The sequence below is a fragment of the Orcinus orca genome, chromosome 19, assembly GCF_937001465.1.
Source record: "Orcinus orca chromosome 19, mOrcOrc1.1, whole genome shotgun sequence".
Lineage (NCBI taxonomy): Eukaryota > Metazoa > Chordata > Mammalia > Artiodactyla > Delphinidae > Orcinus > Orcinus orca.
Window position 1 is genome coordinate 22,550,328 of NC_064577.1, and position 14,166 is coordinate 22,564,493.

General features: G+C 37.4%; 1 protein-coding gene and 1 long non-coding RNA gene across 31 annotated transcripts in view; one reads left to right on the plus strand and one right to left on the minus strand.

The window, feature by feature from the left end:
- LOC125962013 (uncharacterized) overlaps window positions 1–14,166 on the minus strand; it is a 189,695-nt gene that overhangs the window by 119,897 nt on the left and 55,632 nt on the right. The gene's annotated exons all lie outside the window — the stretch shown is intronic.
- Window positions 1–14,166, plus strand: part of CEP112 (centrosomal protein 112) — a 412,427-nt gene that overhangs the window by 104,875 nt on the left and 293,386 nt on the right. For all 30 annotated transcript variants that reach the window (XM_033438326.2, XM_033438327.2, XM_033438317.2 and 27 more), the window contains 5 exons: window positions 163–317; window positions 635–764; window positions 1,534–1,626; window positions 2,530–2,589; window positions 8,646–8,725. In XM_033438326.2, coding sequence (XP_033294217.1) covers window positions 163–317; window positions 635–764; window positions 1,534–1,626; window positions 2,530–2,589; window positions 8,646–8,725 — 518 coding nt within the window. The remainder of the gene's footprint in view (window positions 1–162; window positions 318–634; window positions 765–1,533; window positions 1,627–2,529; window positions 2,590–8,645; window positions 8,726–14,166) is intronic.

The window sequence follows — 14,166 nt, forward strand, 5'->3', positions numbered from 1 at the left end:
GTTAATTTAGAGGTTGGTTTAGTTTTTATTAGTATGGTTTATGATACATTTGTTTTTTCATATTCTTATCTCTCATACGTTGTATTTTTTTCTTCAGGCTATTTAATGATACAGAATTGTTATAAAGTTAGAGGCTTTCTTAACAATGACCCATTATTTTAGAACCAGATGATCAAAGAACTGGAGTCCCGTGTCCAGCAGCTGACTGGAGAAGCAGAGAACAGTAATTTACAGAAGCAGAAATTAATTCAAGAAAAATTGGAACTTGAGAGATGTTGCCAGATAACATGTAATGAATTACAAGAAGTAAAGGCAAGGTATTGTCTGAAGTCAGATATCTCTCAGGTGTGGTTGTAAAGTACTGATATTAACTCTATTAAATTATCTGCTGAAATTAATCACACTTGTGCATTTAACTTGGGAGGTTTCCAATCTAAATGCTGCCATTTGTTAAATTTTTTAAAGTACCATTTAATATAAGAAGCATACTGTTTAAAAACAGTTGATAAAAATGTGGATACTTACTTGATATATTGAAAGATAATGCATTTGGATTTGGTTGACTAAAAAATTCCATTTTAGAGATTGATTATAAATATATTGGAAATACGTTTTATTCTCTGATTGCTTTTAGGCGCAACACATTGCATAAAGAGAAGGATCATCTTGTAAATGATTATGAGCAAAACATGAAACTGTTACAAACCAGATATGATGCTGATATAAACCTTCTGAAAAAGGAACATGCTCTTTCAACTTCTAAGGTATTATAGATGTTGGTAGATGTCCATACAAAGTACTTATTTCCTTTACTCAGCATATAGCCAGAGATAGTAGAAGCTAACTACTATCTGGCCCTTAAATTAGTCTCTCCTTTGCTTAATTTAATGCTAAGTGTCTAATATATAGCATAATGCAAATATTTAATAAACTAAAATCTGCTATAAATTAACCCTTTTAATTACCAAAGTTTTTAAAGGAGGAAACATAAAAATCCGAGAAGAAATGTTCAGTTGTGTTAATAATACATATTTTGGAGTAACTCTATACATTATTATTATTATTTTGAAATCTTGGTTATGGTTTAGTTTTCCTGCCATCACATATGCTTATATGAGCCCACAGACACCCTCAGGGGCACCCACACACTTTTGTGTCAGATAATTGAAACTTTCTGCAAAGAAAATCCTATAACCTCAATACTAAAATAGTTAATTACTTGATATTTCATGAATTAAATATTCCAGTGGATTTGGTTTTAAAATTAAAATTTAAAAAGTTTTCTGTATACCTATTCTTTTTACATCAGTATTATATTTTCATAACTTTAAATGCCATGCAGTACTTAATTTATCTTTTCACTTTAAAAGATTTTTTAACTTAAAATTTTTTAAAAATTCAGATTTATAGATAATTTTAATTTTAACTGAAGCTTCGGGGGGGGAAAAAGTTAAATTTATTCAACCAGAAGTTTGTAAGATGGTAGAAAAATCAAAGTTTCATTTTTTTATTATTTTCTTAAAATCTTTTTAGGCATCTGGTATGATTAAAGAATTAGAACAGAACATCTGTCAATTAAAACAGCAGTTACAGGAATCAGAACTTCAAAGAAAGCAGCAGTTAAAGGTGAGTCCTGTCTTTTTACACAGAATAATGGCTAAAACTCACCTCTCCTTTTCTTGGTATATACATATAAACGAGAGTCGATGAAAAAAACTCAGAAATGCAGGTAGCCATTTCTGATTCTTTTATTGCACTGTATCATTTTTCATCTTATTTACTTTAACAAAAGTAGATGCTAATGAGATATAGAGTAAAAAGAACAATAATTTTAATTTGAACAATCTACTTTTTTTGAGATTAGTTAAAAGAATAAACCTTATTTAAATATATTATTATTTTAGAATTATTTCCTCTCTTTAAATTATTATCTGCCATTCTTTATAATTTCTCTCTCTTTTTTTCACACCTTTAATTAATTAATTTATTGTTTGGGCTGCACCGCTCGGCATGTGGGATCCTAGTTCCTCAACCAGCGATTGAACCCATGCCCCCTGCGGTGGAAGTGTGGCGTCCCAACCATTGGACTGCCAGGGAACTCCCTCTTTCACACCTTTTAGATCTTGCCTTTTCTCTCATGGTCAAAAAATACCAAGCACTTCTATATGATATAACTTCAAACTTATTATTTTCATGTTGATTCATTTGGTCATTTTTAAGTGATCTCCTAATTCTAAGGGTCAGAAAGTTTCTCTTTCACTGTAAAGTATGTACTTTTGAGAGTGGTAACATCTTCAGATAATTAAGGTTTTATGGCCTCCAACATAAAGCTATGCATGTTTCTAGTTGTAGTTTAGAAAACTGGACAGGTAGGGCTCTCTTAATAATATGCAAGACTCAAATAAGGTTTGTCATCAAAGAGACTGATTTGTTTCATTAGACCCTAGAATTTTATTGACCCTAGAAGCAATTTTATTGACCCTAGAAGCAATTTTAAGTATAATAAAGATAAATATTTATTATTCACAGGATCAAGAAAATAAGTTTCAAATGGAGAAATGTCACTTAAAACGCACCTATGAGAAAAAGGTAATATGTTTCATGGGAAGCTATGACATTTAAAATAGCACATGAGGCAGTTAAGAATGAGGGTTGATTTTTATACAGCCGTGCATTCCAGCTCTTATTTCTGAGTTCATTTCAGTTAGCCAGTAATCAAATTTTTCTTCTTTTTCATGTTTATAAACAGCTTCTTTTTCATGTTTATAAACAGCTTCTTCAGTTTGATTTTTAATTATATCAACATTAAAACACCACTTCCCTGTTATATTTGAGTGAAGAGGATTATTATGTTCACCTTTCATAATAACCTTTTGAAATTATATTTTCTTTCTGCCAGTAAAAATGTGATGTGACTGTTGGGTGTTATTTTTTTCTGTTGTATCATATGTGTAATAAGAACTCTAAGAAATTAACCAGAGAATATGAAACAGTGAAAGCATTGTCTACTATGATCGATTAGTAAGAAATGGATTAGTCATTGTCTCTTGCGATGTAGAGCAGTGACGGTAGTGACTGTTTCTACTGGTGCATGCTGGTGTCCTTGTTACCAGTAACAACTAGGGTCACTGCCACACTGTTGACACCTTCGGTGATAAAGTATAGAATTCTATGTCTGTGACTTTCAAACTTGAGTTTTGAATTTGTTGTTTGCTGTATGACTGTAATTGAAATAGCAAAGATTTTGTTGCTGCTTTTGTAATTATTTATAGTTCTAACATCCACCAAATTAATCCTCTTGTAAAATACCCACATAATGGAAAATGAGAAAAAAGTTACCCCTTCAACTAATTAAAATACATACAAATTAAAATTAGACAGATTTTATAGCACAAAATTGTTAAAAGATGTAATACCACATCTTATCTATGCATATCGTCACAGCAGACATGCATTAAATGCTTTCACGGGGCGAGGTATCACACCAGGCACTGGATGCAGGGGAGGGGTTGAGGGTGAACTAGCCATAGACTCTGCTCTCCAGCAGCTTAGTGTCTGGGAAGAAGGTTTCTGTCCTTTGGAAAAGTGAGTATTTCTTCTGATGTGCATTGACCTAAATATGTGCTCTTTAAAATTATAGTTAATTTTCTTATTGTTCAAGTTTCTTTCCCCTGCAGTTTTAATACAGCTCAATGCAAGATACTGAATATATTTCATGCCTACAAAATGATATCTGAACAGGAGGGAGAAATACTGCTTTCACTGAAATAAAGAATTTTTTCGGTGTCTACTGTTGAGCCATGCAGCTGCTTAACAATCTGACTTACCCAAAGCAGACCATGCACTGTCATAAGCCTTGCTCCCCACTGCCTGAGGCATGCACATCCTCTGGGTGTACCTGTTAGTCCTTTGTTCTTTCTTTGGGCAGATGTCTGGCTCCCCATCCATCAGGGCCACCTTCCTGGCCTCCTGCTCTGTCACACTCCGTGGTCAGCCCTCCTCCTGAGTGATGGTATCTGCTTACCTGTTAGCCCCAGAGGGTTTGGTACCAGGAGGAAGGCGCACACTGACTCATATACAAGATTGTCTTCCTACCCCAAAGTTGAGTCCCCCTGTGGGCTGTGACATACAGAGTTGGGGCTGGAGAGGCAGAGTCTCTCCTACCACGGTCTTTTCTTGGCTGTTCGGCCACTGAGTAAACTCAGGTTTCTGCACCAGCCCCTCTCCCTGATGGACACACACAAGAAATAGAATGTTAAAGCTCAGTTCATCCCTAGCCAGCCACCTTCCCCCATCCTATTCTGTTTCACATCAGGGAGCAGACCTAAATCCTTTTAATTAGGTGTCATAACTACAGCTTTTCCCTTTCCGTGAGCTATCAAGTGGTCTCTCGCTTTTAAATAACGTAACTAGTTAAAGAGTGTTAATTGTTTTCAGTGTAAATAAGATGTGTTTAGAATAGCAGCCATCTGTAAAGACAAATAAGTGTAGTTGTACGTATTGCATACGTTCTAACGTTATTTGTATTGGAAGAAAATGGCGCTCAGCATGCCACTTTTTGTTTTACAATTAATTCCATAATCTCCCCCTTTTAAATTGACATCTGTTCTTCTTTCTTTATTAAACCTGCTGTGATCTCAGCCCTTGAAGATTTGATGTCCTGTACCCCCCTCAGGGAATATCCTCTTTGACTGCTCAGAGAGCTGACATAAATCTTACCGAGCACCAGACTGTGTAACCGGATAGCCAAGTGGGATGGATAGCGCTTTTGGTTTTGCCTTAGACAGTGTTACAGGTGTGCGCATTCAGTAACTTTTGGTATAAAACTAAGTTCTGAATATCTGTTCAGGAGGAGGAAATGCCATCTGAATGACATTATTTCCTCATGCCAACAGGAAAGCAGCATCAGAGTCTAACTTGTCTTTGAGGTAAGAGAAGCAGCATCAGATGCTCTCCCTGATTTGAGCACACACATTACCTAATGGTCTTTATTGATCTCTGGTGGCTGTTACCTGCTCTTCAGATCTTTGAACATCAAACAAATAATAGGTAGTAAAACTAAATTTCATTGTTTGATGAAGTGTCCTAATCTGTTAAATCAGGAAACGGTTAGGCTGAATGATTTTACTAGCAAGGAAACACCTGCCTCCTACAAGTAACCTGTTGCCTGTTTTCCACACAGGCACCAGCGAGTTAAAAGATGGTGCTGTTTACCGAAAGACGTTCATGAGACAGATGTTAAGCATGTATATCCTAAAATGTGCTGGAATTGAAATATCTACTTATAATAATTCTGATGTAACTGTGTCACAGTTGAGATCTAAAGTCTGATGGAGTTCAAAATTATTAGGAATAGTTATTCCAGTCTTTAGTGTTTATATATAATTCTTTTAATTAGGTTAAAAAATTTTAAATTTACACAGTTCTATGTGTATTGCATAGTGTTTTCCAACTACTACCGGCCTAATTTTCTTTAAGAGGACAGGTGTCTTGAGTGAAGCTTTAACAAATGAAATTGTGCAGTGAAATGATTTATAGAGTTAATGGCGCGCAATGCACCGTATTTGTCATGGTGAGAAGCAGAGTGGGCAGTGTGGTTGCGAGACGCGGTGGGGCCGTCGGCTGGTCCATGCACGAGCCAGCCGCGGTTCCACGCTCTTCTTTATGCTGTGGTGTCTGCCGCCATCTGTTTCCTTGCACATAGCAAACCTCTTTCTTCTTTATACAAGCACACCTTTTTGATAACTTAACTTCATAGGGTGCACGGGAATGAAATCTACATTTACTAAATGCTCGATAAATGTGCTTCTGGCTACCTGACTCACTCATTTACAGCAGACGCCCGTGTTGGAGAATATATGCTGTGTCTTTGTCTATCTGGTTTGTGTTTCCATTATTTAAATTATTAAAATTCATTTTTGATGCTAACTATACAGTAGGGAAAGGATTGCAAGCAAGTCAATTTAAGGCTTATTTCCCACTGCCATTACTACATTCAGAAGCAAAGGCTGGCAGTAGCATTATTGCCGTCACCCCCAGCTCTCTGGAATATAGGTAAAAACTAAAAGTATAACCCCAAGGGTCCCTTTAGCATTCAATACACATATATTCAATTAAGAACAAATAAGCAAAAAACAAACCCAGAACAGCATTTATTGACTATTCTAGTGCGGGCCAAGTGTTGTGCTGAGTGCCGAGGATATAAAAATAAATGAGAAACAGCTTTTAGCTTTGAGGAGCCATCAGCTCAGAAGCCTGTGCGTTGACACATGCATGTTTCACTCAGAGGGAAGGCTCTCATCCTCCCACCCAGATAGCCTCATTGCTGCTTTAGAAATGGTCCTGATAGTTTAGAAGCGATAAATTAGATCAAGGTGCTTGGGTAGCACAAGCCAATCAGGAAGTGGCAGCTAGAACTTGACCAAGGTTAAGATTGAATCGTGAGTGGTAAAAAGTGCTTACGAGAACTCAAAGTTCTTAGCAATTCAGGGGCCGTTTTCTGAAAGGGCAAATAGTCCACAGGGAATTCCATTATGTGGCATGCTGTATTGTGGTTTGGGGTGTTCATAATGACCTTGAATTTTCAAGAAAATGTTTGTGTATAGAGTATTTAGTCTGGGGAGGTGATGATAAGTAACACTGCTGAGCATTTATCATGTTCCCAATATTGTTCTAAGAGCTTTACCTGGAGTCACTTATTAACTCATCACAGTTTTGGAAAAGCATGCTCATCCTGATTTCCGTCCTCATTTTCTAAAGAGGCGACTGAGGCACAGTGTCGAGTAGCTTGTGAAGGGGCGAAACCTGTGCGGTCTGGCTGCAGAGCTTGCGATCATAATCACCGTGTAACCCTAATAGATTTTTCTCAAAGTTGGTTCAGTTTTTGACATCTTCACCAAAGCGGGTAAATCTCAATTATGCTAGCGTGCAGAGAGTCCTGAGTCCCAGAAGAAAACCGAGCAGGAAATCGAGGGGGAACCCTGCTCGTGCAGCCAGCTGGAGGCCAGTGTGTCAGGTGCTGTTGACTTGCTAGTGACTCTGATCGCGGCTCCTGCGAGGTTTCCATGTAACGTGTGGTTTCGCCAAACCCGAGACCTAGTCTGTGGGGTGAGGGAAAACCTCCCCAAACCCTCCTGGGGATTTCCTGGGAACTGGATTTTCACTGCAGCTCTGAGGAGACCTCACTAGGGGACATGGGACAGGAGCAGCGTTATGCCCCCCGTATTTTTTTGTCAAGCACCAAATCTGAACAGATAATACTCTGTTTAAGAATGAGTAAGAGGAAGAAGCCAGAATGGGGTCTGTGGAAGAAATATTGTGGAGCAAAGGGAGGAAAGCGTGATACAGGCGACTCGGAGAAAGAAGTTTCTTCAAAAGAAAACATTAAGAAATTCATCAGTAGAATCCCCGAAGACATGATGTCCATGAAGGAGAAACAGGTATCATAGGGAAAGAAAAGGCTGAGGTGGAAGTGGAGGTATTCTACACCTTGGTGATCGCCATCACAGCAGCCAGTAGGTGCTTTTGATCAAATATTGTCCTGGAAAACTCCCCTCTGTCCTCACTCTTTCACTTTACAGGCAGTTTATTTATTATTTATTTTACTAAAGTACCAAAGGAGAAAAATATAAGAGAATTGTAATAGGAAAAGGCTAAAGGACATAGAATTTTTGAGCTAAATAGTTCTCTGTCCAAACCAATAAGTAGCTAACTAAATACAGGTATTTTTGAGGAGCACTGACTCAGGGTTTGAAAAGGTTTGTGACTGTGTGTGTGGGGGCGCGTGTGCGTGCGCTTCGTTGACTTCGTTCTTCTCACTCCTCCCCCACCTCCTGTGCCCCACCAGGCACGCAGTCCGCCTCACCTGGATTGCCGGCGGGTTGTGCTCGGGACCCCCGCCTGCTAAGTGACTTGAGCTCCCTTACCTTCCAGCTGGGCTCTGCACCCTCAGCTGTCTCCTCTGTGGGACCACAGCTGCTGTTTTACTCTCCCCTTCCCTCCAGCTGTAGCAGTTTCCTTTTCCTATTTTTAGATCCGTATAATGGGTCCATGTTAGGTATGCTTATCTGCATTTGCATACGAAGAGCTTTCTGTGAAGAGAAATATTCATTTGACCCTCATTATTCTTGCTGCCATCCCACCTGTTCAGAGGATGCCACATTTAGTAAAGAGATTCTCAGGGTGGGGGGACTTCCCCCCAAACTCAGTAGATGGTTATATAGATCATTCCCAGAAGTGGAAGACTGTTTCATCATAACGTGTATGTTTTGGGGGAATATAGACACGTTATTCATTGTATTCTCCTGTGTCTTGTTGGATTAATTTCCTTTGGTTAATATGTAATGTTAAAAAAATTCAAAAGTGATTCCTCCCTTTTTGAATTTCTTACATATCAGTTTATTTTACAGGGAATCCACGTGCAGGTACATTTAAACAATGATTAACTTTGACCAGAAAATTATTACTGGGAGAATACTATTAAGATAATTCTATGGTAAATGATTATGGTTAACCAAGCCTCTATCTTGAAAAATCTAAATCTAATTTTATATTAAAAATAGATTTAAGATGACTGTTTCATTGTATTTCTCCTTTGAGTAAACTTGACTTGTCTTTTAGTAAATTTTACATCTTTGTCACGGCAGGTTCATGACTTGCAGACTGAACTTGATAAAGAAAAAGAAGACGCTCAAAAGAAAATCCATAAATTTGAGGAGGCTTTGAAGTGAGTAAAATTGTAATATAGTTAATTAAAAGAAATACTCTTATTCTAAACTGTGAGCCAAATTAAGTAACTAAAACTCAAACATTATAATATTTTTATCATAACCGTGCTGTGGTTTAGCTCGAGTCGGTTTTCTATCATCAGTCTCTATTTTCAGAATTTTATTACTAGCCAGTAAAGGAAAAATATCAGTTCAGCTGTCTTTAAACGATAGGAAGGTAAGAAAGACAACTTAGTGGTTTCAGATGCTTCCTTCCTCTCACATGAAAACAGATTTAAAAACAATAGCAACAATAAGATTTAGATCTAGGACATTTAGAAGTTCCTCTGTAGCTTTTTTGGGAGGAATTTGGGTAATGAAATGTTTCAGTTGTTATATTTAAAAATGGACTACTATACAGGCATTGTTTAGCAAAGGTTTTGTCTTATGGTACGTAAACATACACATTAAAATGTTATATTTTATTTGTCTTTTCCATTCATTTACTAAGTCGATTAGGCCCTACTTATCACTAGGTATTATCCTGCAGTTTTTAGCTGGAGAACATTGATTTATTCAGTAACGGTTGCGTTCTCACCATGTTTCAGGCAATGCCTAATTCCTTCCTGGAGGGACCTGTATTATAGTCCAGTTGGGAAGATATTCATGCACTTTGGCAGTTACAGTCTGGAGTGATGAGAACTTTCACAGCATAGAGGTCAATAGGGTACCTGCCCCAAGAAAGTGATTTAGGAAGGGACGCTTACTTGGGCACAGTATATCTAGCTAACTCCCAGTGAATCAGCACATTCCATTTTTTATGCTTTTCCGAACCTCCAAAGAGGAAAATTTAGAGAAAGGCCAAAAAGAATATCCAGGATCAAAGAAACCTAGTATCAAATTCTTCCTGGGAAGATTGCATAACCGGAAGTTCCCTCTCCTTCACTCTGCTTGTTAGTAAAATGTCCTGAATGGGTTGCTGAATAGGACATCTTAAAATAATCTATGTGCTGTGACATCACAGGATATCAGTTTCTTATCTATACCAGGATTGGTGCTTATTTGTTCACATCACCACATATGAATTAGGTGAAATTAGAGGAGAACTGCAATGTCCATTAAACATTAAGCCAGATAACTGTATTTTATACCCCAACTTGAATAGTGACACAACTAGGGCATTCTTGCTTTATGCATGGGATGCCCTCCCTTTATCCCTCATTAATTCATTTTTTTTCCTCCTTAAAATGTTGATTCACAACTTTCTTCGTATATTCAACTTACCACACTTTGGTTTCTTTTTTGTTCTACCTTGTCTGTTTTTTTTTGTAATTTCTTTATACTTTTTCCATTAGCTTGTTGATGTGTATTTTATATCCATAAAGGAAGAGGTAATTCCTTCAAATAACAGGAAATCAACAAATATTTGTCTAGTACCTACAATGTCTATATACTGTATTATCATACGAAAGGAAATCGAAGGTTTAGAAACTGTAGCTCGAGACATAATCCTGTTCTTAACAATTTTATAGTCCAGGGTAGGCATTTGAAGTCCCTGGAGTGTTAGGTATCAAGTTGTTGACATAAGTGCAACTGGAATAATAAGAAAGACTGTTTGCAGTTGGAGAATTGGGAGTCGATGTGTAATACAGCATGGTCTTTTAATGTTCACCAGTGGACGGTAAAAACACCCTGAAGCCTCTGTAGTTGCTGTATGCAACATAATCTATTCAAGGCTTTAGAGGTCTTTACCAAAATACCAAATTTTACTTGGAGTTAAAAAAAGCTAGTTTAGATTGTTAATAACATTCCCCTGTGGATCTGTTTCTTCCATTCCTTGTGTAGATGATGTCTTCATTTACACTAAATGTTGGTATGACCTTAACAATATAGCACCTGGTATAGCAGGAGCAATCTGGTCTGAAAATAGTAGCGTAAGTTATTGTGTGGTCTGAACTTCAAAGTAAACAGTACAACCTGGCTGTCTTCCCAGAGGAAAATATTCTGGGGCAACTGCTACTGCTTTTCAATCTAAGAATAGTGTTAGACCCGGTTGGTCCAGAGACAATTCCATTTTTCTAAAAGACAGGTATATGATATGGAAATTTGCCATGATTATTAGCATTTTTTTTGGTAATAAAAATATGCACAAAGGTGAAAAAAATCTCACTTTTGGAATGTGGTGGTATTCATTCATTTATTCATTCATTCTTTCACTCAGTAGGGTTGTTGAATGTATAGTGGAGGATGTCAGAGAGCTGGAATTAACATGTGAATTAATGTACATATAAATACATGATAAGTGGATCCAACTCAATCTTTGGTTTAGAGCTCAAGTTGATACTTCAGACCCTGTTGGTATTCAAGAGGGTCACTGATTTGAAGGTAGCACTCACTGTAAACGTAACTCCTAAAGCTAACTTGCCTACTTGTTACTGTTTTTCAGAAAAATAAGAACAGTTTAATTAATATTACTGTCCTACTACTTACAATTTTTCTTCTCCACATATCCTAAACAGTTTTTTGCTTCCTATTTCATTTTTGTTGCAGAAAATATTTTAATAACCTCCAGTAACTGAAAATTATCTGAAACTATAACTGTAAATGGTATGAATTTTTTTTTTTTTTTTTTGCGGTACGCGGGCCTCACACCGCTGTGGCCTCTCCCCGCTGTGGCCTCTCCCGTTGCGGAGCACAGGCTCCGGACGCGCAGGCTCAGCGGCCATGGCTCACGGGCCCAGCCGCTCCGCGCCATGTGGGATCTTCCCGGACCGGGGCACGAACCCGCGTCCCCTGCATCGGCAGGCGGACTCTCAGCCACTGCGCCGACAGGGAAGCCCAATGGTATGAATTTTGTGTGTTCATTTTTCAAAGATAGGTAATTAAAGTAAATGGGAAACGTAGTACTGACTGGAAAATTACCATAGGTAATAAAATAACTTGGTGTAACTCTCTGAAGGACTAACACTGAAAAAGTATGTTATTTTTTTGGAGGAGTTAAAACCTATGAACAATAGATGTAGATAGTATAGATTTGGTTTATCCCTTTTTTGATATTTATATGTTTACCAAATTTGATTTCTAAGTTTTTGGTGCTATAAAACTAATAAAGCATTGTTCTGAGATATTGTATAAATTGACTATTTTAAAGCATTCAATGAGACATTCCAAAGTCATCTTTTTGTAAAATATTTATTTATTTTTATTTTATTTATTTTTGGCTGCATTGGGTCTTTGTTGCTGCGCGCAGGCTTTCTCTAGCTGTGGCGAGCGGGGGCTACTCTTCGTTGTGGTACGCGGGCTTCTCATTGCTGTGGCTTCTCTTGTTGTGGAGCATGGGCTCTAGGCACGTGGACTTCAGTAGTTGTGGCACGTGGGCTTCAGTAATTGTGGCTCACTGTCTTCAGTAGTTGTGGCTCGTGGGCTCTAGAGCTCAGGCTCAGTAGTTGTGGCACATGGGCTTAGTTGCTCTGCGGCATGTGGGATATTCCCGGATCAGAGCTCAAACCCATGTCCCCTGCATTGGCAGGTGGATCCTTAAGCACTGCACCACCAGGGAAGCGTCATCTTTTTGACTGATACCTTTTTCAAACTCCTCTCTGGCAGTAAAATACAAAACTGTCTTGAAACATTTATTCCGATCCATTTTAACTTTTTTGTATTGTCAATTGTAAACATCATAAATATTTCTACTCTGACACTAATATATATAAGCTTTCTGTTTTTCAGTTAGTACTGAAAGTGAGTAGTGGTAATTTCACTAGAACATGTTACAAAATCAGTCTTTAGATGATATGATTATGAATGACCCTACAGGAGGCAAGCCCTTGTTTAACTAAAACATATTCTTTCTGTTGTAGTTGCTAACATATACATGTACATGTATACATGACTGTGTCTGAATGTATCCACCACAAATAAAACTTTTACTGGGTTTAAAAAAATACAGAGAGATGAGGCAAATTTAAATCTGGGCTGTAACCTCAGGCCAGACGCTTTCATGTTACTAAAACAAACAAACATGCATTTTTGGTAATAGGAGGTGTCTCATGAAAACTGGATATTTCATGAGTCCCCTTTTAAATCATTATCTTGAATTTTTGTCACAATTACTTTATAACCCTGAAACATATGTTTAGCTGACTTTTTGCCAATTTATATAATACACAAAATGTAGATATATGAGATATTTGATTATATAAATATTTAGAAATGTCTGTTAAGTTGGCTCTCATTTAGACTTTGCTGTCAATAAATATAAGGAAAAGTGAAACAGTGGCTTCTTGTACCCTTACAGTTTTTAAAAATAACTTTTTAAAGCTAGGTAATAGAGTTCCGTGGTTTGAAATATGAAAGATAGGAAAAATGAGCATACAGGGAAAAGTCCCCTTCCGTAGGAGCCCTCTCGCTATACATTTTTCCTCTTGGGAAGGAGCAGTGTTACCAATTCCCTGTGTATCCTTTCATATGGAAGCATTGATACTCTTTCCCCACTATCTCTTCCCCTTATGTGCTACCTATATCCTGATATTTTTCACTTAACGTATCTTGGAGGTTATTTCATGTAAGGACAGAAAGAGCTTCCCCATTCTGTTTTATGTATTTGATGTACTTTATTTCACTAATTCTTTATTGATGAACACATGATGAAAATGTTTCCATTTTTCTCCTAGTACATACATGGTTTGATTTTAACATTTAAATCTGTGACCCATTTGGAATGTATCCAGTGTAGGTTGTGAGAGATGGATCCTGTTGCTTTTGCTTTTTGTTAAGTGGTTACCCAGTCATTTCAACATCATTAATTTAATGACCTAGCCTTTCCGTCTTCAGAGTTCTGCTACAGAACCTTTATCATTGGACTTGGGTCTAGAATTTTGGTTCTGTTTGAGAGATCTGAAAATGCTTGTGCCAGTCCCATACTCTGTTGATTTCCACTGTTTAAAGGTAATGTTTAGTGTCTAGTCAGACTGCTTATCCTGTCACCTGTGCTTTTTCAGAATCTTCCTTTTTTTCTTGTTTATATTTTTCCGTTGGAGATTTATAATTAGCTTGTCTAGTTAAAAAAGAAAAACCATTAGTCTTTTTGTTAATGTTGCTGAACAGATACAGTTCAACAAAGGGAGAACTGACATCTTTTAATGTTGAATCTTTCCACACACAACATGATACGCCTCCCTTTGTTCAGGTCTGCCTCCGTGTCACTCTACAGCCAGATCCTGTTTTTGAAACAGACAGTTTGCAAGGAATTTGTGTTACTTAACTATCACAAGTTGGTTCTTTTATATTAAGTGTGTATTTTGACTGTCTATTAGGGTATGTGTTATGAAGCTTAAAATACATAGGGAGTTGTATATTCTGGGTTTGACGTTTCATACAGTTTGGGATGTGGATTTTAAACTCTCTGTACTTTTGGTCATACTGTTTATTTTTGAATGAAGAATGTAAAACTCTTGCAGGT